The sequence below is a fragment of the Crocuta crocuta genome, unplaced genomic scaffold, assembly GCF_008692635.1.
Source record: "Crocuta crocuta isolate KB4526 unplaced genomic scaffold, BGI_CrCroc_1.0 scaffold110, whole genome shotgun sequence".
In the NCBI taxonomy this organism is placed as follows: domain Eukaryota; kingdom Metazoa; phylum Chordata; class Mammalia; order Carnivora; family Hyaenidae; genus Crocuta; species Crocuta crocuta.
Window position 1 is genome coordinate 572,463 of NW_027527386.1, and position 26,928 is coordinate 599,390.

Sequence of the window (26,928 nt, forward strand, 5' to 3'; positions counted from 1 at the left end):
TGGAGCCCTGGCAGCTTGCAGCAAACGAAACCTCGGTCGCTATGGTGACGCGGCCTCCTCGGACTCACTTCCGGAGCGGAGTGGCGCATGCGCGAAGCGCCCGAGAGCTCGCGAGGAAGGCCGGGTTCTCCCTCCCCTCCCAGGATGCCCCGCGGAGTGTGTCGTCACGGGGAGGCGTGGCCACGGGCTGATTAAATCGTCTGCGCTGTATAGAGCCGCGAGCGCGGGTGCGAGCGGCAGGCGGTGTTTCTTCCAGTCGCAAGTCTGTCGTGGCTCTTTCCTCTGGAGAGAGACGAAAGGGAATACGTGACGCGAAGGAGGTTACCATCGCGACGCGCCCTGAGTTTCTCTTCCAGGTTAGGCGCAGGCGCAGACGCGACCGGAGTGGTCGCTGAGCCGGCCGAGCGAGCCCAGCTTCCCGGGAGTTGCTCCCAGGATCGGTGGCACCTCGGTCTTGGGGTCCTCGATCGGGGGCCAGAGACCCGGCACCGCGAGAGCGGCGTCCCCGCGACTGAGGGACGCGGACCGAACGGGACCGGACCCGAACCACCGAACGTCGTCGCCCATGGCGGCCCTCGTGAGTATGCGATGGGGTTGGGGGGGTCCCGGCGGCGGCCTCCGCAGCCCCGCACTCACCGTCCCGCCTTCTCTGCCCGCAGGGCCCCGGCAGCCAGAACGTCACCGAATATGTCGTTCGCGTTCCCAAGTAAGTCCCTGGCCCCTCTTTCCACTTCCTCGAAGGGGGATCAAAATCTTCCTGGGCTTGTGGATCTGGCCGGCACTGCCTGCGCTTCTCCCTCCTAACGAGCAGCGACCCGATGACGGGGCTGGGGTTCAGCCGAGGCCTCTCGAGGGCATCGCTGTGTTTTGAGCAGAGTGAATGAAAGAGTGCATTACTAGGCAGCAGGATGCAGCCTTCTGGCCTAGCTGTCTCTCTGGCTGGAATGCCTTTTCCCCACTTGTGACTGTGGGGTGGATACTTGTGGATTCCTAAAGCCCAGTTCCAGTATCTTCCTACTCCTGGGAAGCGTTCCCTGCCTGCCCTCCCCCATCCCCAGGGCAGAGTTCCTCATTATTCCCGTATCTTGGGTTCCCCCAGATCTTTGTGCCCCATTCTGCTCTTCTGTACGGGGTTGGGAGAGCATGGACCTGTTCCCTGGCCGACTGGGAGCCCCTGGGGTCTTTGGTGGGTCCCCAGCACTGCGGAACCGGGGAGGGTTTGCTAAATGAATGAGTGACTGAGCACTGCCGCCTCTTGCCCGTTCCAGAAACACAACTAAAAAATACAACATCATGGCCTTCAATGCAGCAGATAAAGTCAACTTCGCGACCTGGAATCAGGTAAGTCCCTGTTGGGGAGTGTGAGAACTGGATCCTGCACTTGGTGGTTGTAGCAGTTCACTTAGTGGTAGTAGTAACTAAGGCTTGGTTTCCTCCTGGAGTGGAGATCCAGTGACATACTAAGGGCCAGGCTGAGCTGCTGGGTGTATCCAGGTGAGGAAGATTTGCGCCGCGCACNGAAGGTTTAGAAGTTGTGCCCACTAATAGGCATTTTTGGCCTCAAGTTATCCGGGCAAGGAAGGGGCTGCATCCTACACATGGTGTTTGGAAGCCGTCTCTGCCCTTGGCGCTGCTTTCACAGAACACCATAGTCTGGATGGTGTATAAACCACACAGGTTTATTTCTCACAGTTGCGAAGGCTGGAGAGCCCCAAAGTCAAGGTGCCAGCAGATTTTCGGTCTGGTGAGGGCCCACCTCCTGGTTCATAGATGGCTGTCTTTTCACTGTGTCCTCACATGGCAGAAGGGATGAGGGAGCTCTCTGGGGCCTCTCTTGTAAGGGCACTGATCTCATTCACAAGGGCTCCACCCTCGTGACCTAACCCCCTCCCTGAGGCCCCACCTCCCCCTGCCATCCCATTGGGAGTTGAGTTTCAACATGTGCCTTTTGGGGTGAAACACAAACATTCAATTGATAGAGAAGCCATTAAAGACTTTTAAAGGGGGGTTCCCCAGGGGCTCAGTTGGTTAAGTGTCTGACTTCGGCTCAGGTCACGATCTCACCCTTCATGGGTTTGAGTCCCGCGTTGGGCTCTGTGCTGACAGCTCAGAGCCTGGAACCTCTTTCGGATTCTGTGTCTCCCTCTCTGTCTCTCTCTTCCCCTCCCCCGCTCATGTTCTGTCTCTCTCTCAAAACATTTAAAAAAAAAAGTTTTTTGTTTTTTTTTTAATTTTTTTTTTAATGTTTTATTTATTTCTAGGAGAGAGAGAGAGAGACAGTGTGAGCAGGGGAGGGTCAGAGAGAGAGGGAGTCACAGACTGAAACAGGCTCCAGGCTCTGAGCTGGCAGTCAGCACAGAGCCCGACGCGGGGCTCGAACCCACGAACTGCGAGACCATGACCTAGGCAAAAGTCGGACACTTAACCGACTAAGCCACCCAGGCGCCCCTAAAAAAAAAAAGTTTTAAACAGGAGGATTCTAAAGTGATCTGGGCACTGTCAAGACAGACTGTGGGGTCAAGGGCAGACGGAGGGCGTGCAGGTTGGAGGCGTCAGCTGTGGTCCAGGTTGATGGTGGTTGCATGGAGCAAATAGTGGTTATGACAAGTGGGTGGATTCTCGTGTGTTTGGAAGTGGAGCCGGTAGGATTTGAGGGGTGTCAGGGCCAGATGGATGGAGTGTTCAGGAATTCAGTTCTCATCTTACATTAGACCTCCCGGAGGAGACCGTAGGTAGGCGGTTGGACATCTGAGTTTGGAGACCGGGAGGGCACACCTGGGCATTTGGAGGAGCGTTCAAAGCCCCGGAGACTGGAACAGCCCAGCACAGGACTTGTCCCCACGTCTGACGTTGGCAGGTCAGGCCCTCTTGCAGTGGGCGACTCCCACTGCTCCTCTTGTCAAGCACAAGTCTGTCTTTGGACTATTTTTCTATTAATTTTTTTTTAATGTTTTATTTATTTTTGAGAGAGAGAGAGACAGTGTGAGCAGAAGGACAGAAAGAGAGGGAGACACAGAATCCAAAGACAGGCCCACAAACCACGAGATCATGACCTGAGCCAAAGCCGGATGCTCAACCGACTGAGCCACCTAGGCGCCCCTATTTTTTTTTTTATTAATTTTTTAAAAATTTTAAATATTTTAGAGAGGGAGAGAAAGAGAGCCAGCTGGGGAGATGGGCAGAGAGAGAATATATTTTTTTTAATGTTTATTTATTTATTTACTTTTATTATTGTTTTTTAACATTTATTTATTGCTGAGAGATAGAGCATGAGCAGGGGAGGGGCAGAGAGAGAGGGGGAGACACAGACTCTGAAGCAGGCTCCAGGCTCCGAGCTGTCAGCACAGAGCCCGACACGGGGCTCAAACCCACAAAGTGCTAGATCATGACTTGAGCCGAAGTCAGACACTTAACCTACTGAGCTGAGCCCCTCAGGCGCCCCTAGTGTTTATTTATGTTGAGAGAGAGCACAAGCAGAGAGGGGCAGGGAGAGACAGAGACAGAGGATCTGAAGTGGGCTCTGCTCTGACAGCAGCCAGCCCGATGCAGGGATCAAACTCACGAACTGTGAGATCATGACCTGAGCTGAAATCAAGAGTTGGACGCTTAAACGATGGAGCCACCCAGCCACGCCTCTTTTGACTGGTTTTAAACATCGCTTCACCTAGTTGAGCAAATGAGACTATGATAGTTGAGAGAGACATGATAGCAGCCTGCCCCTCTGGACATTTGGCGGGTAGATACCTGCTCAGGGCACCCTCTTCCCTGGTAGGGAGCCTGCCTCCCAGCATGGCCAGCTGCACGTGTGTTTGTATATAGACTCATGTGTTCCCCCTGCTTCTGGCCTCACCTGAGTTATCCAGAGAGGGTGCCGGGTTTCCAAATCCCTGATCACTCAGTGGGGGGACATTCTTCATCACTTACCATCCAAGAGAGAGAAGGAACCCACCCTTGGGTACCCTGGCCCCAAACACTGCTTGCGAAGAGGAATAACCTGGTAAATACCTCGGGAACACACCACTCTTGATCCAGCGTTAATAGGAGAGCCCCTCTCCCTGCATCCATGAGAACCGAGAGGAGTCTGCCCCTCAGCCACTCGTACCTTTTGAGGGTCCGTGCCCCTCATCACCCACTGCGCCTGTGTAGTCAGTCACCTCTTGAGACATGTGATCTCCCAGCCGCTGGTAACTTGGGGTTACATATACCCTATTCCCTGATCGTCATGGGGGGTGCCACTCATCTCTCCTTGCTTTTACCACGCGGAGGTCAGATTCCCTAAAACCCTAGTCACAGGGAAATACAGCCCCTTGAATTTTCTTTTAAAAAGATTATTTTTTTAAATGTTTTATTTATTTCTGAGAGAGAGAAGCAGCGTGAGCAGCGGAGGGTCAGACAGAGAGGGAGACACAGAATCCGAAACAGGCTCCAGGCTCTGAGCTAGCTGTCAGCACAGAGCCCGACGCGGGGCTTGAACCCACGAACTGTGAGATCATAACCTGAGCCGAAGTCGGAAGCTTAACCGACTGAGCCGCCCAGGCGCCTCAGCCCCGTGAATACTCATTGCCTAAGCGGCACACTCCTTAAAAAACTAAGAGGGGGAGAGGCGCCTGGGTGGCTTAGTCGGTTGAGCGTCCGACTTTCGCTTAGGTCATGATCTCGCAGTTCGTGGGTTCGAGCCCCGCGTCGGGCTCTGTGCTGACTGCCAGCTCGGAGCCTGGAGCCTGTTGCAGTCTGTGACTCCCTCTCTCTCTGACCCTCCCCTGCTCACGCTGTCTCTCTCTCTCTCTCTCCTAGAAATAAATAAAACATTAAAAAAAAAAAAACTAAGGGGGATTACATTTCCCTGGAGAAAACTAATCTGCTGGGTTGACACCCCTCTGTCACTAATCACCCAAGGGAAGGGGCAGATAGAGCCATCCAAGCACTTAAAACCACAGGGGACATCCCCCTCCTCCGTTCCTCACCCAGGGGCAATGTGTGGGCAGAAACCCCCTCCAAGTGCATTCTTTCCGCAGTTTTCCCACGAGACCCTCCCCTGGGCTAACGGTGAACATGCCAGGCAGGGGCCCCGCCCTCTGCGGTGACCCATGTTCACAGAGTCAGACCTGTGTACCTTCCTTTTGGAGTGAGGCACACCGGGGCTGGCTCTGTGACAGGGTGTGGGGCGCACACCGATTCCCTCGCACCCCTGGGAGTGTCCAGATTCCAGCCTCAGGCTGGGTAGTGTGACTGGGTATCCAAAGCTAGCCTGGTGAACAAAACCCTCGAGGGGTTTGTTCCGTTGTTCTCTGGCTTCTGGTGTCGGCTGTGGAGAGCTTCTGCCACTCTCTCTCTTGTGCTCTATATCAGGGGTCAGCAGGCTTTTTCTTAAAGGACCAGCTAATTATGTCGTACTTAGTCGGCGGGTTTCTGTGCAGCAGCCCCTAACTCTGCGCGTACGCAGTAAAGGCACACGTTACATCGAGTGGGCGTGGGCGCAATGCCAGTAAGACTTTGATTCTACAAACGTGGCTGGCTGGGGACTTTCCCCTCTTCCTGGGAGCTGGTAGGATCTTTCTGTTCCCAGCCGTCTGAAATCTCTTGTCAGTAGGAAGCAGTGTGGACCATCTTGTCTCTTTCAGTCACTGCGCCTGGAGACTTATTCCCTACAGTCACCTCCCTTTTCTTTTCCCGCCGCTCTGCCTTCCATTGTGTGGGGGAGGCCGGGTGTGTTACGCGGCGCCCCGCTGACTGACTGCCAGCCTTCCACCGCAGTGGCCGAGGCGTGTGTCCTTTCCCCTCCGATGTCTGGAGGAGGCACCTCTAGGGTGAGCGGTGCGTGCATTTTAAAGTTTATCTGCTGCTCAACTGCCTGGAGATCAAAATTTGGAAAACAGCCTTTAATGGCGCCTGAATGCAGAGAGCCAGCCGGTTCCACGCAGCCTGTTTTCCTTGTTTGTTGTTTTTGTCCTATCACCAACATGATTTCACTGTTTGTTTATTTAACTGTTGACTTAGAAGTAATATCAAACTCTCAAAAGCTGCCAAGTAGAGCTGATATGAGGTTGGCCCACACCCCTTCACCCCGATGCACCACTGAAGGCCAGCATTCTATCCCTTTTTTGTTTTGCTAAGCGGAAGGTCGGCTTTGCAAGTCTGCAGCTCAGCCTGGGAGGTGGGGTGAAGAGGGCGTTGGGGTGTTCGCGCCGGGTAGTGAGGTGGCGGGCCCAGCTGGAGCAGAGGCGGGCAGCCTGATGAAAGGTTTGTTTCTTGTCCGCCCCCTCCATGCTCCGTCCCCCCAGGCCCGGCTGGAGCGAGACCTGAGCAACAAGAAGATTTACCAAGAGGAAGAGATGCCCGAGTCGGGTGCGGGCAGCGAGTTCAACCGCAAGCTTCGGGAAGAGGCGCGGAGGAAGAAGTACGGCATCGTCCTCAAGGAGTTCCGGCCCGAGGACCAGCCCTGGCTGCTTCGCGTCAATGGCAAATCGGGCAGAAAGTAAGTGGCGGCGGCGAGTGCCTCCCGCGACCCCCTCACAGCCTCCTAACCTGTCTGGGCTCCTCCCTGAACTCCTGTGTCCTCATGGAGTTTTCTTTCTGAAGATAAACCAGGCTGGTGCTGGTTCCGGAGCTCCAAGGGCCAGGGAGCCGGAGAGCCCACCTGATCACGTGCAGCAGGTGGCTGCCTGGAGACTGGGGGGCGTGAGGACTGGGAGGTCAGGTGGGTGGAGGGCGCTCCAGGAAGGATGGCACGCGCAAAAGCAGGGCATGGCCTACAGAGCCCTAGGGCGTGACAGTGACAGAGGGCGGGTGCATAGCGCAGGACAGTGGATGCCAGGATCCAGCTGGAGCAGCGGTGGGCTGGGGCCCAGGGGATCCTTGAAGGTTGTGGGCAGGGAAAGGCACTTGGTAAGATTTCCTGGACTTTTAGGGCAGAGAAGGGTGAGGGCAGAGGCCAGGAGGAGGAGCAACCTGGAGGCAAATCCAGGGGTGTGACTGCAGGGCCCCTGCTTCACAGCTAATCTAACACGGTCCTTCCAGAAAGGACCTTGATGTGTACAGCGAGGAGCGCCCTGAGCTCGCTCCGGAGGTGGGGAGTGCCGCCTGGTTTTCCAGGTGCAGAAATCGAGGCTCGCACAGTTGAAGGGCGGGCTCAGGATCTCTCAGTCTTGGGTTTTGCTCAGTGAACCCAGGTGGTTCTGGAGAAGCACCTGGTTGTGAGGGCCAGGCTGTGACCTTGACTCCCTGCAGGTTCAAGGGCATCAAGAAGGGAGGTGTGACCGAGAACACGTCCTACTACATCTTTACCCAGTGTCCCGACGGGGCCTTTGAGGCCTTTCCCGTGCACAACTGGTATAACTTCACGCCGCTGGCCCGGCATCGCACGCTCACTGCTGAGGAGGCTGAGGAGGAGTGGGAAAGGTGAGTGAGCCAGCTGGGACTGGAGGGAGGCAGGATGCAGGCATTGCCCTGTCCCCAGCTTCCCCAGGAGGGGCTGAAACACTTGGAAATGGAGCGTGTCACTGTAACTTTCTGCCTGGCCGGGGACTGACCAGGTCAGACTCCACCAAGCCCTTGGAGCTCCCAGTTCAGTAGGGGAGACGGACATGAAAGCTTCAGGGATGCACAGGGCCCAAGAAGGCTGGGGAGGTAGTAGCTGCTGAGCTGAGCCCTGGAGCAGGAATCGGCAGTGCAGGGGGAGGTCTCCGGGGTCCACCTGGCCTCCCCCCAGACAGGAGGGCTATGGCTGGATCAACTGCAGGTGAATCCACATAATGTAAAGTTTATCCTTTAACTGTTTCTAAGTATCCAGGTTAGTGGCAGTAAGCACATTCACATTATTATTCAACTGTCACTGCCATCCATCTCCAGAACTTTCTTGTCTTCCCTAACTGAAAAACTCGTCTCCATTAAACAGTAACTCTTTCTTCCTCTCCCCCAGCCCCTGGCTCCCACCATTCCACTTTCTGTCTCTTGAGTTTGACCCCTCTAGGAATCTCCTAGGAGTGGAATCATGCAGTATTTGTCCTTTTGTGTCTGGCTTATTTCAGTCACAGTGTAATGTTCTCCAGGTTCATTCATGTTGTAGCATCTACCAGTGCTTTGTTCCTTTTTTAGTTTTTTAGATTAATATTTATTTTTTAATATTTATTTTTTTGAGAGAGAGAGAGCATGTGCACACAAGGCAGGGAGGGGCAGAGGATCTGAAGTGGGTTCTGTGCTGACATCAGCACAGAGCCCAACATGGGGCTCGAACTCAGGAATGGCAAGATCATGACCTGAACCAAAGTCGGATGCTTAACCGACTGAGCCTCCCAGGCGCCCCCCCCATCATTAATTTCAATTAAAAATGCTTTTACTTGTAAAAAACTTTAAATTTACATCTTAACCATTTTTAAGTGTACCTTTCAGTAGTGTTAAGTACACTCACATTCTTGTGCAGGAGCTTCACTCCTTTTCACAGCACTGATGAACTTTGCTTGTGCTGTTAGATATAATCCTAAGGGCTCTCCTTAGATGCAGTCATATTTTTTAAAACTTTTGTCACCAAAGTAAATGAAAACAACAATATTGCTTTTAATAAACACAAAGGCATCCATAAACTGCCGTAAAAACAGACGGACGTGAATATGTTGTGTCCAGATTCTGTTGCCTGAGAAAGGCCCTGAGCTGGAGAGAGATGCTAGGACACCCAACCCCACACTGAAACCTTCTCCTTGAGGGACATGGGGCAGACAAGGGATCAAAGCAGGGCCAGCTCTCCCCATGTGATTTCAGGGTGTTCCATACCATGGGTGTGGGTCCCCTCATTTCGCCAAAGTCATGTCTGTCGTTCCCCTTTGGGAAGTGCCTGGTGGAGACTCAGGGAAAAGGCCCAATTTCTGGAGCCAGGCCCCTTGTCAGTCCTCACTGCACCCTTCCCCTGCCCGCAGGAGAAACAAAGTCCTGAACCACTTCAGCATCATGCAGCAGCGGCGGCTTAAGGATCAGGACCAGGATGAGGAAGACGAGGAGAAGGAGAAACGCAGCCGCAAGAAGGCCAGTGAGCTGCGCATCCACGACCTGGAGGATGACCTGGAGATGTCGTCTGACGACAGCGAGGCCAGCGGCGAGGAGGGTGAGGCTGGTGGAGCCTCCCTGGGTGGCTGTGCGGACCAGCCTGGGTCGTGCTCTGTCAAGGTGCTTGAGTGATGACTCAGGAAGGTTGATGCCACTGAGGGAAAGCAGCCCCTTGAGAATGGGGACAGGGCACGGCGGGCTGCACACGACCCTGGGGAAGCACGGGAGTTGGTAGGAGGCAGAGAGAGTGACAGGAAGGTCCCAGCCACAGCATTTACAGGGGTGTCTGTGGGATGGGCAGCGCAGGACAGGGTGAAGGCTTTGGACCAGCCAATTTGAATGATGCTGGAGGGCCCTGGGCTACAGGGGTGGATTCTAGTGGTCCGATACACAGTCCTGGGGGGTGCAGGGATGGAGACGGTGGCCCTGAGTGTGAGTCAGAGAAAGGAAGTTGAGTGTAGACTTAGACCGGTCAGTTTGCGTGTGAGAGGCGAGTCCGGGGCGTCTCTCCCTGCTCAGTGAGGCCCCCAAGACGTACAGACGTCCTCAGGATGAGTGCCCAGCCTGAGTCCTGCTCTGCTTCCCTAGGTGGCAGAGCCCCCAAGGCCAAGAAGAAGGCACCGCCCGCCAAGGGAGGCAGGAAGAAGAAGAAGAAGAAGGGGTCCGACGATGAGGCCTTCGAAGACAGCGACGACGGGGACTTCGAGGGCCAGGAAGTGGACTACATGTCCGACGGCTCAAGGTGAGGCAGGTGGGAGGCGGGAGTGCGGCGGGTGCGAGGCCTGCGCCAGCCTGGCCCGGGCGCTCCCTCACCCCTGGCTGGTTCTGGTCTTCCAGCAGCTCCCAGGATGAGCTGGAGGGCAAGCCCAAGGTCACCCAGCAGGAGGAGGGCCCCAAGGGCGTAGATGAGCAGAGTGAGAGCAGCGAGGAGAGTGAGGAGGAGAAGCCGCCCGAGGAGGAGAAGGAGGAGGAGGAAGAGAAGAAGGCGCCCACGCCTCAGGAGAAGAAGCGCAGGAAAGGTGGGTCCCCTCCCCGCGGCCCGGGCGCCCNCCTGGTGCTGACACTCCTCTGGCCCCACGCAGACAGCAGCGATGAGTCGGACAGCTCAGAGGAGAGCGACATCGACAGCGAGGCGTCCTCGGCCCTCTTCATGGCGGTAAGGCCCGGCCCCGGGGCGGCGGCGGGCAGGCAGGCGGGTGTCTGTCTCTAGACTCACGTCCCAACCCCATCTCCGCAGAAGAAGAAGACGCCCCCCAAGAGGGAGCGGAGGCCGTCGGGGGGCAGCTCCCGGGGCAACAGCCGGCCGGGCACGCCCAGCACGGAGAGCGGCAGCACCTCTTCGACCCTGCGGGCCGCCGCCAGCAAGCTGGAGCAGGGTGAGCAGGGCCCGCCCCCACCCCTCGCCGCCACCTCTTGCCCGCCACCCTCAGCCTCTCCTTCTGCCTCAGGATCAGAGGCCAGAGTTGGGGCAGAGGCCCGGGCCCCCTGGGCACGGGATCCCGGCACCACTCTACCTGGGCTCCTGGGGGTCCAGTCTCCAGGCCTGGGACTCAGGCCCTCCACTGCTCCCCCAGGCAAGCGGACGAATGAGACGCCGGTGGCCAAGCGCTTGCGGCTGGACGCCGGGCCGCAGAGCCTGTCAGGGAAGTCGACCCCTCAGCCCCAGTCCGGGAAGTCGACCCCCAGCAGTGGGTAAGTTGGTGAGGGTGTTGGGGGGCAGGCAGGGGGCGTGGGGAGGCCTCCTGCTGACGCCCGCCCGCCCTGCCCCCTGCTCTGCTCCTCAGCGATGTGCAGGTGACGGAGGACGCCGTGCGCCGCTATCTGACTCGGAAGCCCATGACCACCAAGGACCTGCTGAAGAAATTCCAGACCAAGAAGACGGGGCTGAGCAGCGAGCAGACAGTGAACGTGCTCGCCCAGATTCTCAAGCGGCTCAACCCGGAGCGCAAGATGATCAGTGACAAGATGCACTTCTCCCTCAAGGAGTGACAGCTGGCGCCGCCCCGCCCCCCAATAAACAAGCTGTCTCAGAACGTCTGTGCTCCTTGCGTTGTCTGTCGCCTGCTCCCTGGACCCCGGGCCCCGTGTTGCCGATTCCAGAACAGCCCTGGCCGTTTTCTTAGCTTAGGTCTCTCCCCCTCTCTGTCCCTCCTTCTGGAACGTTCTGCTGCCCCTTAGAGCTTGCTCCTCTTTGCCCTCGGCTTGTTGTGCCCGCTGAGCATCTGCTGCCGCAGGCTGGCCATCTCTCCAGCTCTGGCTTCTGGTTCTTTCTTCAGCAATAGTTCATCCCCCCGTTAGCCTGTGAAGTGCTTGGCTTCTGTGACTCACTTTTCCAGTCCTCGAATTATCTTTGCTTCCTTTTCAGATCAGCTGGTCTGTTTTGGCCCCAATGGCTTTGATCCCTTCATCCCACGTTTGTGTTTTAAGCTTCCGGTCTTACTGTGGCCTCTGTCAGGGAGCCGGTACCTGCAGCTGATGGCCATCCTGTTATCCCCTGACTCCTCTCCACAATGGATTCTTGTGTTTTTTAACTGTGGTTGGGGACTCAGGGCCAGCTCAGGCGCTCTACCTGGGCCTCCTGGGCAGCTGGTTTTGCAGGCAAATCCCACAGGTGCTTTTAGCCTTTGCTCCCCCACGAGGTGTCCCGGGAGCCCTGGACTGAGCCCGTGTTAAGTGCCTCTGGGCTGGCGGGCTCTGTCCCAACGTGGCCACAAAACCCCAAACTCTTGCTGACATTGGCACTTGGGCCCTGTTTTCCAGCTTCCCAGCGATGTGTCTAGAGCTTCCCTTATTTCCTAACGAGTTAGTTCTGCATTTATTTTATCTAGCATTGCTAATGTTGTGCCGTGGGAGGGCTTTTTGGCTTTGTGGACAGTTTCATTGCTGGAAACGGAATTTGGCAGCTGGCGCTACCTTAGAACCCCGTCCCGAGTCCCGCTGGGGGCAGGATGTGGGGCTTCCGTCTTGCCCCAGTCTGGAGACTAGGTGGAACGCTTCCCCGCCCAGTTCCATGGGCCCTTGGCCGCCGAGCAGGGATGCCGGAGATGTCAGGCTAATTCCTAGGAATGTCCCAGGTCTGTCCAAGGAGGCCCCTCCCCATCCTTCCGCCAGGCCTTTTGAGGCAGCAGGAAAGCAGTGTTGACCCCTGGCCCCTGCGCTCCCAACTCCTGCTCTTCCTGGCCCAGGACTGAGGCCAAGGCCTCTCCCCACCAGGCCAGCCCACGCTCCCTAGTGGTTAGGAGCAAGGGCCTGGTGTTCAGCAGGGTCTGGCTTCAGACCCTGGCTGTGTTGAATTCTGGGTGACTTTGGAGCAGTGACTCTTCTTGTCCGAAGGTGGTCTCAACAAGCACTGAGGGAACCAGCACCCACCACAGCAGAGCGAGGGAAGGAGTGTGAAGCAGGTGGGAGTTCGGGTTGGTTCAGTCCTCGCTTACGCGAAAAGCCAGCGGCCACTCCTGAGCTCATGCTTGCGCCCAATGGAGGCTTTCTTTTTTTTTTTTTTAATTTTTTTTTTAAATGTTTTATTTATTTCTAGGAGAGAGAGAGACAGCACGAGCAGGGGAAGGTCAGAGAGAGAGGGAGACACAGACTCTGAAACAGGCTCCAGACTCTGAGCTGGCTGTCAGCACAGAGCCCGACGCGGGGCTCGAACCCACGAACCGCGAGATCATGACCTAAGCGAAAGTCGGATGCTTAACCGACTAAGCCACCCAGGCGCCCCCAATGCAGGCTTTCCGGGGCTCGGGAACGTGACTTGCAGTTTCAGTAGCGAACACTCGATGGCCCCCTGGTTTGCGCCCCTCACCACAGCCTGGGCACCCCTGTGTCGCACACCCCCGCCTACAGCCATGTGTGCGCACGGCACGCTTTCTGGGTTTTGCCCACTTGGGCTGCAGGGTCTCATCCGAGGTTTTGCATGGCCTTAACCTGTGTGTGACCCAGCACCTCTTTAAACCTCCCTAAGCTGTTTGTGCTTCTTTGCCTCGAAAGCTCTTGCAAAAGCTCCTGTCAGATGGCATATTACACTATATGCTCCATCTCTCTGTCCTCAGAACCTCATGTGGGAAAGACGGATTAGCCCCCTTTCATAGGTAAGGGATGGCCTCACATCCCTGACGTTATAGGGGCCAAGCATGGAAGTCACTGGAAACTGCTGCTGGGCTTCTCTGACCCAGCGGGCTGAACCTCCCCTCCCGCCCCGATGCCAGGGCAGGGCTGACGTTCCAGGGCCCGGGGGCCTCCGGGTGGCCTTCCAGAGACAGGAGTCGCTGAAGGGTGAGCTTCTGACCCCTGTGTTCCAGTTCTTGGCCGTCCCCCGGCCTCTCCCTTTTCCTGTTTTGACGCTGGCCCAGCCAGGCCCGGAGACGGGCATGATGTCTTAATCTTCCAGGTGGCAGCCATGATGGATTCCCCATGGGCTTGGCCACCTGCTGACCTGTCTCTTCCCGAACACCTATCTGCCCCACCCGGTGCACGACATGGGTACTCCTGAGCCCTGGCACCCTGCCTGAGTGCAGACGGGCCACGCTGGTGGGCCCACAACGTCCCCCAACTCTTTCCAGAAAGCAGGTGGGGTGGGGAACCCGGCTGCCCGCCCTGGGCTCGGCTCTGGCGGCCACAAGGGTAGTAAATCAGGGGCGGAGGGGGTGTCGGAAATGGGTCTGCGGAATGTCTGGATGGGGCGGGGAGGGGGTGAAAGCTTAACTCTTAGAAGCAGTGGGTGTGAGGCAGAGGGATCGGCTTGCCTGGCCCTGAGGATGCGGGAGAGCCGCTGGTATGGGACGTAGGGTCTTCATGCCGTTAGCAGCGGCAGCGAAGAGGTTATTTCTCCAGCCCAGGCAGGGAGATAAATTGAAGGTGCGAGGCGTCCCCGCCCTCAGGATCTGCCCATCACAATGGCCCCAGGAAAGGTCCTACTCTGCTCTCTGCTGCTCCTGTTGCTGGAGCAGGGCCTCAGCAGGGGCTCTCGCGCTTGGGGGGCTCCGGTGGTGGAGGAAGAGCCACAAGGGACCCTGAGGCCACAGCTGGGTAAGGACACTCTCGGACCCTGCATGACTCCCCAACTCCTTCCTGCTCAGACCCCACTGGCTGTCAGCCGCCCCTTGTCCCCGGCAGGTGCCCGCCTGCGCCGAGCCCTGGCCGGTCCCTGCCAGCTGTGGAGCCTGCCCCTACCTGTGGCCGAGCTGGGACTGGGCTACGCTTCCGAGGAGACGGTCATCTTCCGCTACTGCGCAGGCAGCTGCCCCCGCGGCGCCCGCACCCAGCACGGCCTGACGCTGGCCCGGCTGCGGGGCCAGGGCAGAGCCCATGGCGGGCCCTGTTGCCGGCCCACTCGCTACGCCGACGTGGCCTTCCTCGATGACCGCCACCGCTGGCAGCGGGTGCCCCAGCTCTCGGCAGCTGCCTGCAGCTGTGGCAGCTAAGGACGCCTGGCCTGGGGCCCTGCAGCCGCTCGAGAAGCTCTGCTGACCTATTTATTGGAGACTTGGATGCCGATGAGATCAGAGAGGCGGTGGGCTGGGGGCCACCTGCAAGGTGCATAATAAAGGAAACTGCTGCCGCATGACTGTGTTCAGCCAGGGTACGCCTTGACCCTGTCACCGGCATTCCCGGCGCGTGGACAGGGAGGGTCCTAGGCTTCCCCCGCACCTCTCGGCGCCTGCCAGCAGCCAGCGCAAGGAAGGCCAGTCTGTCCACTTTCCAACTTTATTCACAAACATGGTGTCTCTGGGGGCGGGGGGAAGCTGCGGGAAGGGCCTGGGGTTCAGCAGGCTGGGGGGGGCTGCCCAGGCTCACCTGGTCCCATCCCCTCAGGGAGGGAGCGGCAGATCACAGAGATGCGTCGGCCCCGGGGAACCCGACGCCCCCCAAAAAAGGACTCTTCATCCCGAAGAATCTCATGGGAGAAGTCATAACGGGCCGCGCCCCTGCAAGAGAAAAGAGGCTTGGGCTGGGTGGGGTGAGGGCAGCCCCTGCGCGGGGCAGGCTGCCTGGTAGTGGTGGGGGGGTGGTGGTGCGGGGGTAATGACAGTGTCTGCTGGGAGGGCTCAATAAGACAAGGCACTCAACGAGCAGATGGGTGAGCATCTGATGAGTTATGGGGGGGAGGGGGCTCCCCGGCTGCGCAGTACCTAAGGATGTAGAGGGAGCCCGGCTCCAGCAAGAGTTCCAGCCATTCCCCGGGCTCCTGGGTGTGCACCAGCCGCATGACGCTGGGAGATAGCAGGGATAGGCCAGCGATGGTGGCTCCACAGAACTGGAAGAGAGCGCATGGGGGCCACTCAGTCTCTGGCCTGGCCGGTCCACCCCTAGCTGGGAGCTCCAGGGCTCTGGCTGCTGCCCACCTTGATGCTGTCCACATGTGGCTTGATGTAGCCCCGAGGTTCCAGGTCCAGCACATGCACCGAGGACAGCAGGGTCTGGCCGGGGCTAAAGGCGGCCGCTTGCACGCGCTGCAGGATGGCCCGGCTTGCCTCTGACCAGTGTGACTTCTCTGTCTCTCGGAAGCCGTGGATGGCCTGCACAGAGAATTTGGGTCAGGCCAGGAAGCTCTCAGAGGGAACAGGGAAACTGAGGCACAGTGGTGGTGGGGGCAGAGTGCAGACCAAAGGACTGGTTTTCCCAGCATGACCCTTGACCCCCACCACCCTCAACTCACCACCTTGGTCCTATCGACCCTATGATCCTGAGCGTCAAGCCCCAACCCCAACCCCTACCCCACCTAGGTCTAGCCCTACTCCTCTGTACCCGCCCTTAGGCTCCAATTCAGTCCCAGATCCTGTCCCCAACGCTGGCCCCACCGCGATATCCAATTCTGTCTCCGCCCACAACTTGATCCCACTCCAGTCCTCTGTCTCCGCACCCAACTGGTGACCCTCCTCATCTCGCTCCACACCTGTCTCCGCCCCTAACCTGGGTCCTGTCCCGCAAACACCCCACAGTTTCAGACTGGCCTCCAGTTACGGCCCTTCCCTCATCTCCGAAGTGCTTTCCCTGCCAGCAAAACACCCCGGCATCAAGCTCCGCCCCATGCCGCCGGCCCCGCCCCCGGCCGTAGCTCCCAGCGACCCGGCGCTCCACCCCTATCTTCACCGCTAACGTCACTGGCCGCGCCTCCGCCGTAGCCCCGCTCGAGGCCCCGCCCCCATCGCCGCCGGCCTCACCGCGTCCCAGTGATCGTACTCGTAGCGGCGGCGGCGCAGCTCGGGTTCCAGCTCGCGGCTCAGCGTCTCCTCCTCGGCCGCGCTCAAGAAGCCGGGCCGCACCACGGCCGCCTCCCGAAGGCGGCTTAGTATGGCTGGGCCCGAACCCCGCACCCAGCTGGACCGGGGGACGNCCAGAGCCATTGGCTGGGGCTTCACCGAGCCCTTTCAGTGGTTGGCCTTCTTCGGGGTCCCGCCTCCCCCTGCCCCGCCAAGACTACTGGTTGCTGCTCAGCTCGCGCTCTCAAGCTATTGGCTCCCCGTAGAGCCCGCCTCCTTTCGTGCGCTATTGGACGCCGTCCACGGTGGAGGCCGGGGGTCGGGGCTCGACGGCAAGATAGGGCCTCGGGTTCGAGTTCAGGAGTTACGGGAGGATTTAGGGCAACGCCCAGGTTGTAGAGCAGGCCAGGACTAGAGATTAAAGAGAAGGTACAGTCTGGCTGAGGTGAAGGGGTCAAGGGCACAGAGGTCAGGGGGTGGGGCCAACTTAGAGGTTGGGGTCGAAGGTTAAAACCAAGCGTCACCCATTTCCCGTCTGGACTGGGTCATTCCCACCCGTGTACAAACAGGCTGGCTCCCACCTTATAAATAAAAAAATAGGGACGCCTGGGTGGCTCAGTCCGCTGATGTCGGCTCAGGTCATGATCCTAGAATGGTGGGATCGTGTCTTTATACCTCAAGTCACCGGAAATATCAGGGACAGATGTCACAACCTGTCCTGACCAATCATCAAAATTCAGAGGAAAGTCCACAGGACAAAGGACCTTGTTTCTCCAACAAGGGAATTTCAAAGGATGACAAGAAAAAGAGGGAGAGATTGAGGCAGAGATTAAGGGGAAAACCCACAGTTAAAAGACTGCGATATCTCCACCAGTTGCAAGGTATGCACCTGACTTGAACAAATTAAAAAAATAGAGACAACTGGAGATATTTGGACACTGGTTGACTATTTGACCATAGTAAGTACTGTTACTTTTTTAGGTTTCAAAATGGCATTGTGGTTGTCTTTTAAAAGATGTATCTTTTTAGAAATACCTGTGGAAATAGGGACTCCCTGGCCCCTCCAGTGACAGCCCCATGTTCTCTGCTCTCCTTATACAACAAAGTTCTTTGAAAACCTTGGCCAGCTCCCCTGTCTTCCCGCCCCTGTCTCAGTGCCCTCCAGTCTGGCTCTGGCCCCCACAACACCGGAAGTGCTCCTACCTGAGGCTGTCAGTGACTTCCACTGTGCCAGATCTAGCAGCCAGTTCTTAGCTTGACTGCTTATTGACAAACATTTTGATTTTATTTTACGTTTTTATCCCCAACACTGACCCCAGATTCATCATCCTCTGAGGCACATCAAACACCGGAAGTAACATGGCCAAAGTCAACTCCTGATTCCCGGCCTCCCAACCTGTTCCTCCCCACAGCCTTTCTGCCCGTTAGTCCTGCCTTTAAAGCCTGGCTGGAGGGGCGCATGGGTGGATCAGTCGGTTATATGTCCGGCCTCGGCTCAGGTCATGATCCCACGTTTGTTTGAGCCCCGCGTTGGGCCCTGTACTGACAGCTCGGAGCTTGGAACCTGGAACCTGCTTCAAATTCTGTGTGTCTCTCTCTGCCCCTCCCCTGCTCGCGTGCACTCGCTCTCTCAAAAATAAACACTAGGGGCAGCTGAGTGGCTCAGCTGGTTAAGCATCTGACTTCAGCTCAGGTCATTACCTCACAGTTGGTGGGTTTGAGCCCTGTGTTGGGCTCTGTGCTGACAGCTGGGAGCCTGGAGCCAGATTCGGATTCAATGTCTCCTTCTCTGCCCCTCCCCCATTCATGCTCTGTCTCTCAAAAATGAATAAATGTTGAAAAAAATTTTTTTTAAAATAAACAGCAACAACAAAAAACCTGGCTGGAAAATCTGACCCCTCTGACCACCCAGCTGGGACTGCCAGCCTTCTTCTGATTATTCCGAGTCTCCTAACGGGTCTCCAGGCTTCCATGCTGGCTGCGCTTTGCCCACCACTGCATGGAAGCCACAGTCTTGCTTTTCGTTCTTCTCAGAACCTCCATGTCTCGTCTCCCTCCCTGCGCAGATCTACCTCCATGTCTCGTCTCCCTCCCTGCCCAGATCTCCCAGGCCTTAAGATCTGTCCTCCTTCTGGGGCGCCTGGGTGGCTTAGTCGGTTAAGCGTCCGACTTTCGCTTAGGTCATGATCTCGCGGTTCGTGGGTTCGAGCCCCGCGTCGGGCTCTGTGCTGACTGTCAGCTCAGAGCCTGGAGCCTGTTTCAGTCTGTGACTCCCTCTCTCTCTGACCCTCCCCTGCTCACGCTGTCTCTCTCTCTCTCCTAGAAATAAATAAAACATTAAAAAAAAAAAAAAGATCTGTCCTCCTTCCTTTCTGCTCTCAAATCTCCACTGCCCCCTGCCACTCCACTTCAGCCACCGGAGCCTCCTTGTGGCCCCTCCCACAGTGGTAGCCACAGTCCTGCCACAGGGCCTTTGCACTTGCTATGCCCACTGCCTGGACTGCTCTATCCCTCCCTCACCTCACATCTCTTGGTTCAAGCCTCACCTTCTCAGCAAGGCCTTCCCTGGCCACCCCATCTAAAACTGTCACACACTCACACTGCATACCTCTTTCCTTGCTTTTTAAAACTTCTACCCCCACAAGAATAAGCTCTTTTGAGGACAGGAATTGTTGTTTTCTTCGCCATACGCTGTGGCCTCTAGAACAGTGACTGAAGTGTCGTGTTTGCTGAGTAGACTTTGCTGAAGTTAGGGAACTGAAGGTCAGAGTCTCAGGGTCAGGGCGAAAGCAGACGGGGCCTCATGAAGGGCACCTGGGTGCGTGCCATGGTGGAAGGGGAGGGAAGGTGACACAGATGGGGATCAAAGACTACAAACATTTAATTGCAAATCACAGTGTCTCATTCAAGGTATCTGCCCTTAGCAGCACCCCCAAATCCATCCAGAGTTCCTCCTGGCGCCCTTCAGGCTCAGCAGCGAGGGGTGGGCAGGGCGACAGCTCCTGCGGCTGACTGGCGCCCAGTCCCCCCAGCTTCTCCTCTGGAGGGTGAGGGCCAGGTCTCAGACGCCCGCCGGGGCAGGTTCTGGCGCTGTCGTGGCCGCCACAGGCTCCTTCTGCACCAGTTCAGGCTCGTCCTCACCGTCCTGGGGAGGGTGGACCAGAACCTTGTCTAAGATGCCGAACTCCTGGGCCTCCATGGGGCTCATGTAACGGTCCCTCTCCATGGCCGACTCTGCCGGGGAAGCAAGAGGCAGGACGTGTGTGGTTAAGGGCGGGCACCCAGGGCCAGGCTTGAGTCCCCGTTCTGCTGCTGCTTTGCTGCGTGGCCTTGGCCTTCCCTGCTTGGTGCTTCAGGTTCCCCATCGGTAAAACACCCGTTTCCATGCTGCCTTTTTTCACTTGTTACTGATGTAGAATGTACATCCAGCAAAGGGCACAGCTGGGAAGTGGACAGTGTGAACTTCAGCCTGAACTTACCCACAAGGCCAGCACCCAGATCAAGAAATGGGATGTCGGGATGCCTGGGTGGTTCAGTCGGTTAAGCGTCTGACTTTGGCTCAGGTCATGATCTCACGGTTTGTGGGTTTGAGCCCCGCATCGGGCTCTGTGCTGACAGCTAGCTCAGAGCCTGGAGCCTGTTTCAGATTCTGTGTCTCCCTCTCGCTCTGACCCTCCCCTGTTCACGCTGTCTATCTCTCTCAGAAATTAAAAAAAAAAAAAAGAAAGAAAAAAAAAAAAAAAGAAACGGGACATCACCAGACCTTTGACTGCCGCAGCCCTGCTGAAGCCTACTTTGGGTCGCTGACTCCTCTGGCCCAAGAGGAATGACTATATGCTAACAGCATAGATATTAAGTCTGCTGCTTTTTGGTTTGGAAATGCACGGAATCAGAGAGTGTTTACTCCCTTTGGCTGCTCAGCAGCAAGATCTCAAGGTTCAGCCAGGCTGCAGTGTGTCGCTGTGGACGGGACTTCTTGTTGCCCCTTCTGTGGCAATTCCACAGCGTAAACAGAGCCCTGATGCACTCAGGTGCTGCTAGCCATGTGGGTGCTTTCCTGGGGGGGCTCAAACACACAGCACCGCCGTCAGCATCCTGACTGCATCTTTGGGGAACATAAGCACTCCCTTCTTTTGTTACATGCTGAGCGGGGTGCGGGGAAAACCATGGCATTTAGGGCATTTTTAGCCCGAGCTGGTAGTGCCAGACAGCTTTCTCCTGTATCGGTACTGTTTTCACTGCCGCTGGCAGCGGGTAAGCATTCCGGCTGCTCCACAGGCATCTGGTGCCATGTTTTCTATTTTAGTGGTTCCAGTGGATTGAGATGCTATCTCGCTGTGGCCTTAATTTGCCTTTCCCTAAAAATGAGTGATGTTATTATTATTATTTTTTCAATATATGAGCTAGGGACGCCTGGGAACCTCAGTCGGTTGAGTGTCCAACTTCAGCTCAGGTTGTGATCTCGCGGTTCGTGAGTTCGAGCCCCGCCTTGGGCTTTGCAATGGAGCCTCTGCTTTGGATGCTCTGCCCCCTCTTCCATGCCCAACATGGGGCTTGAACTCCCGACCCTGAGATCAAGAGTGGCGTGCTCTATCGACTGAGCCACGCAGGCACCCCTCATGATGTTATTTTTATTTTTATTTTATTTTTCAATTTTTTTTAATTTTTTTTTTTTCCCTAGGAGAGAAAGAGAGAGAGAGAGAGACAGCATGAGCAGGGGAGGGTCAGAGAGAGAGGGAGTCACAGACTGAAACAGGCTCCAGGCTCTGAGCTGGCAGTCAGCACAGAGCCCGATGCGGGACTCGAACCCACGAACCGCGAGATCATGACCTAAGCGAAAGTCGGACGCTCAACCGACTAAGCCACCCAGGCGCCCCTAATGATTTTATTTTTAAACATCATCACGAAAGATGATGACCATCTTTTATTATATTTCTTGGCCGCTTGGAATATTCTTTGTTGAAGACCCTGTGCAAACCTTGGACCTATTTCAGTGATGTTTTTGTGAAGATTCTGCAAGTGGGTCTTTCTGAAGTGCTTAGAACTGGGGTTTTCAAGTGGCAGTGATTTTGGCCTCCGGGGGACACTGGGTGATATGTGGAGGCAGTTTTGACTGTCACCAGTGGAAAGTGCTACTGGCATCTAGGGGCCCCGGCCAGGGATGCTGCTGCATGCCCTGAATGGCCAGGGTGGCCCCCGCAACAGAGGACGATCCAGCCCAGAGTGTTAGCAGTGCCAAGGTCGAGGGACCGTGGCTAAGCACAATGCCTGTCACATGTGTGCGTGTCGGGCACAACAGAAGAGAGTGGCGGGGGGTCTGCACTCACCGATCACCTGCAGGCTCTGTTTGGTGTGCTTGGCATAGATGCTATAGAGCTGCTTCTTGAGTTTCATGATCTCCTCTGCCTGGATGGCGATGTCTGTGGCTTGGCCCTGGGGGGCGGGGCGGGTGGTGCGTCCCAAGGAGGTTAAGAGGGAGAAGGTTAGAATGAGAGTCACCCAGGAACGGGGAGGCTGGAGAGGGTGTTCAGACAGGTGGGACAGGGCTTCTCGAGTCCTTCCACATCCTGCGGCATCTTCACCACCCCCGGGAAGGCCTCCTGCGTGAACTGCGTTTTAAGTCCTGCACATGCAGCCTCACCCCTCCCAGGGCAAGCGGATTCCTGGAGACAGCCTACAGCTGGCCCAGGAGCGTTCACGTGCAAACCAGCCGCTCCCGGGTGCACAGCCTCACCACCTCCTCCCTGGGGCTCTCACGCTCAGGGCCGCCATCCCCCTGCCCCATCACGGCGGGGCCCGGTACCAGAGACCTAGGCCAGACCCATAAACCCTGGAGTCCCCTGACATTATTCAAACTAGCCAGTCCTGAGCCTGTGTTGGGGGAGACACAGGAAGATGGTTACAGGGAGAGACAGGAAGACACAGGCCGCCATGGGAGGGCCACTGTCCATGGGGCCTAGACCAATACCATGGAGCCTCACGGTTCCTTCCTGCAGAACCCACAGTAAAGGCCTTGTCCACTGCTCCTCCCCCTGCCTGCCCGGCTCCTGACGGACCCTGGTGCTCCCCGTGTGGCCCTGCCTGGCCTGGTGTGCCCCCACCCCCGCCTGCCCCCTGGGAACTGTGAGTTACAAACTGTCTTTCCGGTGGTGGCCCTTTCCTGATCTGCCAACCCCGCCAAATGTGCATCAAAATAAAACCTACATTTTAAAACACTGACACTCCCACACGACTTCCACCCAGTAGCTCCTTCTGTCCAGACGCCACCCCCCATCCCAAAACAGGGCCTGGCACTCACCCGGGCGCCCCCAGACGGCTGGTGGATCATGATGCGGGAGTTGGGAAGCGAGTGGCGCATGCCCGGGGTGCCGGCGGCCAGAAGCAGGGAGCCCATGCTGGCGGCCTGGCCCACGCACCACGTGCAGATGGGGTTCAGGATGTACTGCATCGTGTCGTAGATGGCCAAGCCCGAGGTCACCATGCCACCTGCCGGGGGTGGAGGTGGGGGGGTGGTAATGAGGGGCTGTGCTGGCTCCTGGCCCACAGCTTTCTCAGCTGCGCCCTGGCCTTGGGGAGAGCCTGGGTAGAGGCAGCCCTTTGAAGCAGGCGTCGCAAATGCAAATACTTCCAAGGGTAGAGAAGTGAGGAAATGGACCACGCGAAGTAGGTGGGGGCAAAAGGCGAGCACTTGGTCCGGGGTACCAGACCTGTCAGTGTTTCAGAAGAAGCTGGAAACCTGGGTGGTGTGTGTGTGTGTGTGTGTGTGATCGCCTAGAGGGAGGCTCTGGAGCAGGCCTGCGGGAGGGCAGTTTCTCCTGTGTGGCCTCTGCCTCTCAGAGCCACAGGGTCTCCTGGCCGACTGGGGACAACTAAACAGTCCCTATCACAGGAGGCCGCCACTGGCACAAGATGATTAAATGCCCGTAAAGTACTTGTGAGGGGTGGGGGGCAGTGAGCGTTCGATCAAGGTGGCGGCAGCAATGTGAAAACGCTGCTCGCAGGCCAGGTTAGTAAAATGCTGCGTGTGGGATCAATGAGGCAGGTTCCGCTGCCGGTTTGTGAGCCCAGACGTGAAAGTAGGAACAGGCAACTTTTGGAGGTTTGGAGGCAGTTTTGGGATTCTGAAGGAAGCTCAGCACCCTTTCTTCCTCTGCAGGGGGAGCGTTCCTGATTGGGGCTCTCTGTCCCCTGAGTTGCCTCGTGTGTCCCCGGAGGTGCCCCTGCCGCCCAGGGAAGGCTCCGTGCACCTGGACTGTTGATGTACATGTGGATGGGCTTCTTGTTGCTCTCGGACTGCAGGAAGAGCAGCTGCGCGATCACCAGGCTGGCCACACTGTCGTCGATCTGCAAGTAAGCAGGCAGGGTGGGGGGACCCAGCAACTATGAGGGGGCTGGGGACAAGTCAGGGGAACTAGGATGGGTGTCAGAGCCCAAGTGAGAGGTGGGGGAGAATACAGGACCAAGGAGGGGAGGTGGTGAAGGGTGGTAAGGACCCCTGGACCCAGGGAGCTGGGGCCCTGGGGGGCAGGGAGTTATGGGCTCAGGGCCAGGAAGCGAAGGGGTCACGTGGGTTGGGGAGAAAGATGAGACCCAGGAATGAGGGAGGAGGATCCCTAGTGAGGGAGGGAGTCAGAGATCAAGAGGGGAAAAGCAGAGGGTTTGAGGAAGGGGTGGGTGGGGGATTAAGGGCCAGAAGAGGGGGCTGAAGGCCCACGAGCCCAGGAAGTGGAGTGTCAGACTGGTACCAGGGCACAACCAAGGTAGGAAAGTCAAGGGAGGGGGCAGGAGGTCAAGGGGGTTCGAGGAGGAGGGGCGCGTGGGGTCTGGGCAGGCGCAGCGGAGGATCCCGGCGGGGCACTCACCGGACCCATGACACACACGATGCGCTCCCGCAGCAGCCGCGAGTAGATGTCATAGGCGCGCTCGCCGCGACCCTGGGGGAAAGAGATAGAAAGACAGAAAGAACCTCCAGCCCCGAGACCCCGACTCCCTCCCTAGGCCAAGTTCCCGCGGCCGCTGTACCGTCTGCTCCACCACGATGGGTATGAGCGGGAGAGCCCGGGCCGCCGTCGCGTGCAGGCTCCGCTTAAGGGCCAGGCCTGTCTTGGGCGTCCGATGCGAGGGGAAGCGGCAGGCGAGGCGAGGCCCCAGGGCGGGGTAACTACCTGCCGCCACCCGGGCCCCCCCAACCAATATTCCCAGCCACATCCCGCCGCAGTCCTTCTCGGCTTCCGTCCGATGGCGGAACTACAACTCCCGGCGTGCTTTGCGCCCACGGCGCATGCTTACCAGGTCGCTCACATCCTGGGAGCTGGGAGGCATGTTGGGGGGCGGAGCCCGAGGGGGGCGGAGCCGGAGAACGTCTGAAGCGGCTAGTTCTAGTCACTTTGCGTGACGAATTTGTCCTTCCTTAATTAATTAATTTTTTTCAAGTTTAAGTTATGTTTGCTCCTGTCGTTCCTTAATTTAAAAATCAGCGGGGCGCCTGGGTGGCTCAGTCGGTTGGGCGTCTGACTTTGGCTCGGGTCATGATCTCGCGGTTCGTGGGTTCGAGCCCCGCGTCGGGCTCTGTGCTGACAGCTGGTTCAGGGCCTGGAGCCTGCTTCGGATTCTGTGTCTTCCTCTCTCTCTGACCCTCCCCTGCTCACACTGTCTCTCTCTCTCTCTCTCTCTCTCAGAAATAAATAAAATATTAAAAAAAAAAATCAGCTCCTGGGGCGCCTGGCTGGCTCAGTCGGTGGAGCATCCCACACGGTATCCAGGTCGTGAATTAAGTCCCCATATTGGGCGTAAAGCTTAATTTAAAAAATAAATAAATAAATAAAAATCAGCTCCATTGTGCCCACTGAGCCCTGGCTTAGCCGAGTTTCCGGTTCAGTGGAGCTGACTCCACCGAGACCTTTCCTTTCATCTATGGACCCCAGGCTGTGGGAGCCCGTGGAAGGGTGTTGCAGACTCTGTCTGGGAGATCCGTGTGCAAAGGTTTCCTAGGAGTGAGTATTGGAGCTGGGTTTTGAAGGGTGGATAGGAGTTCATTAGATGGGAAAAGACATTTCTGGCCGAGGGAGGAGAATGGGCAAAGAGATGGAAGTAGGAAGGTTCCTGCTGACGTTTGAGACCTCTCTTTTCCTGCAAATCGTCTCAAGGTGAATTCTTTTTCATCTTTCGGCTCAAATGCCACCTTCTTAGAGTTGTCCCCAGAGCCTAGAATGGTGCCTAGCACACAGTAGGTGCTTATTAACTACACTTTGAAGCAAGAGGTGATAAGGGAGGAAGGTCAAGAGCTGAGGGCTTTAAGAGGCAGCTGCCCCAGCTGCGGAGCTGGCTTAACCTATGACTTGCTGTGTGATCTTAGGTCATTGCTTAACACCCCTGGGCCTGAAGTTTCTCATCTGGAAGATGGCAGTGATCAAACCAATCTCAGGGAAGGGCTTTCCTGTTGGTGAGAAGCCTGCTTTGGATCCTCTGTCCGCCCGTCTCTGCCCCTCCCTTTCAAAAATAAATGTACATTAAAAAAACAAAACAAAAAACCAGATACCTTCTGCTGAAGCAGCATATTGAAGTCACCTGAGTCCAGATCTTGGCTCCATTACTTCTTAGCTGTGTGTCCCTGAGCCTCAGTTTTCCATCTGTAGATAGGGATAATGATAATAACATATATGCTAAAGCTGCTGTAAGGTCCTCAGAATGGGTATTCACTATTTTAAAAAAAATTTTTTTTTAACATTTATTCATTTTTGAGAGACAGAGAGTGAGCTCGGGAGGGGCAGAAAGAAAGAGGGAGACACAGAATCTGAAGCAGGCTCCAGGCTCTGAGCTGTCAGCACAGAGCCTGACACGGGGCTTGAACCTATGAACCATGTGATCATGACCTGAGCCGAAGTTGGACACTTAATTGACTGAGCCACCCAGGCGCCCCTATATTCATTATTGATGGGTATTAATTATTGACCTGTTAGCCAGGAGCCACAGGGGTCCAAGAAGGTCTCCCTTACAAGGGGCCTTTTGAGGTGGGTTTTGACAGATAGATAGGAGTTCACCAGGCAGACAGCGCCTAAATGCTGGCCCCTTAAATTGATGCTGGGTGCCGTAGACAAGGGTACACTCTGTGTTCACAGCAAATCCTGGTCTCACGGGGAGAGAGAACAGGACAGGGACACTCGCACCTTATGAAATCAGAGCAGGACAGAGAGAAGGACACGGGAAGGGAGACGAGCTTGGAGGAGGCCTTGGAGGCACCCCTGAAAGAAGGCTTAGATCTAGGCTTCGCTGACTGGGGTTGGGGGCCAGGGGTCGGGGCAGCCGGTGTTCAGGCACTGGGAGTGCCATTCCCCGGTGGGGACTGTGGAGGTAGGGGGACGGCATGGGCTGTCCCAGTTTCTGCTGTGAGTCAGGTGGGTGGCTCTGCCCAAGCTCCCACCCTGCCCTGGGGAGAAGGGTGAGCCATCAGGTGCTGCCGCCCCTGCAGTCCCTCCCACAAAACTCTCCCCCGCCCTCACTGCCTCCCTTTGCTTCACTGGCTCTACCCGTCCAGAGATCAACTACTTTTTTTTTTTTTGTAATTTTTTATGTCTTTATTTTGAGAGACAGAGAGCGAGCAGGGGAGGGTCAGAGAGAGAGGGAGACACAGAATCCCAAGCAGGCTCCAGGCTCTGAGCTGGCTGTCAGCACAGAGCCCGACGCGGGGCTC

General features: G+C 56.8%; 4 protein-coding genes across 5 annotated transcripts; 2 read left to right on the forward strand and 2 right to left on the reverse strand.

Annotated features, from left to right (window-relative positions):
- Window positions 1-171: 171 nt before the first annotated feature.
- On the forward strand, window positions 172-11,069 carry GTF2F1 (general transcription factor IIF subunit 1). 2 transcript variants are annotated; one of them, XM_077777233.1, is made up of 12 exons: window positions 172-577; window positions 660-706; window positions 1,269-1,341; window positions 6,282-6,475; window positions 7,228-7,398; window positions 8,910-9,094; window positions 9,625-9,778; window positions 9,877-10,055; window positions 10,119-10,192; window positions 10,274-10,412; window positions 10,611-10,728; window positions 10,821-11,069. In XM_077777233.1, exons 1-12 carry the CDS (start codon window positions 566-568, stop codon window positions 11,023-11,025), a joined length of 1,551 nt encoding a protein of 516 aa, XP_077633359.1. In that variant the 5' UTR covers window positions 172-565; the 3' UTR covers window positions 11,026-11,069. The 2 variants fall into 2 exon arrangements, with proteins under 2 accessions (XP_077633359.1, XP_077633274.1); XM_077777148.1 differs by having other exon boundaries at window positions 174-577; window positions 9,874-10,055.
- A 2,862-nt stretch (window positions 11,070-13,931) lies between these two features.
- Window positions 13,932-14,546, forward strand: PSPN (persephin). Its single transcript, XM_077777352.1, has one exon. It carries the CDS (start codon window positions 13,932-13,934, stop codon window positions 14,457-14,459), a length of 528 nt encoding a protein of 175 aa, XP_077633478.1. The 3' UTR covers window positions 14,460-14,546.
- A 182-nt stretch (window positions 14,547-14,728) lies between these two features.
- On the reverse strand, window positions 14,729-16,382 carry ALKBH7 (alkB homolog 7). Its single transcript, XM_077750636.1, has 4 exons — window positions 16,200-16,382; window positions 15,381-15,554; window positions 15,168-15,292; window positions 14,729-14,963 (listed from the first exon to the last, which is right to left on the reverse strand). Exons 1-4 carry the CDS (start codon window positions 16,380-16,382, stop codon window positions 14,801-14,803), a joined length of 645 nt encoding a protein of 214 aa, XP_077606762.1. The 3' UTR covers window positions 14,729-14,800.
- A 2,719-nt stretch (window positions 16,383-19,101) lies between these two features.
- CLPP (caseinolytic mitochondrial matrix peptidase proteolytic subunit) lies at window positions 19,102-24,480 on the reverse strand. Its single transcript, XM_077777461.1, has 6 exons — window positions 24,261-24,480; window positions 24,101-24,172; window positions 23,486-23,582; window positions 22,537-22,724; window positions 21,566-21,671; window positions 19,102-19,472 (listed from the first exon to the last, which is right to left on the reverse strand). Exons 1-6 carry the CDS (start codon window positions 24,444-24,446, stop codon window positions 19,300-19,302), a joined length of 822 nt encoding a protein of 273 aa, XP_077633587.1. The 5' UTR covers window positions 24,447-24,480; the 3' UTR covers window positions 19,102-19,299.
- Window positions 24,481-26,928: the final 2,448 nt, after the last annotated feature.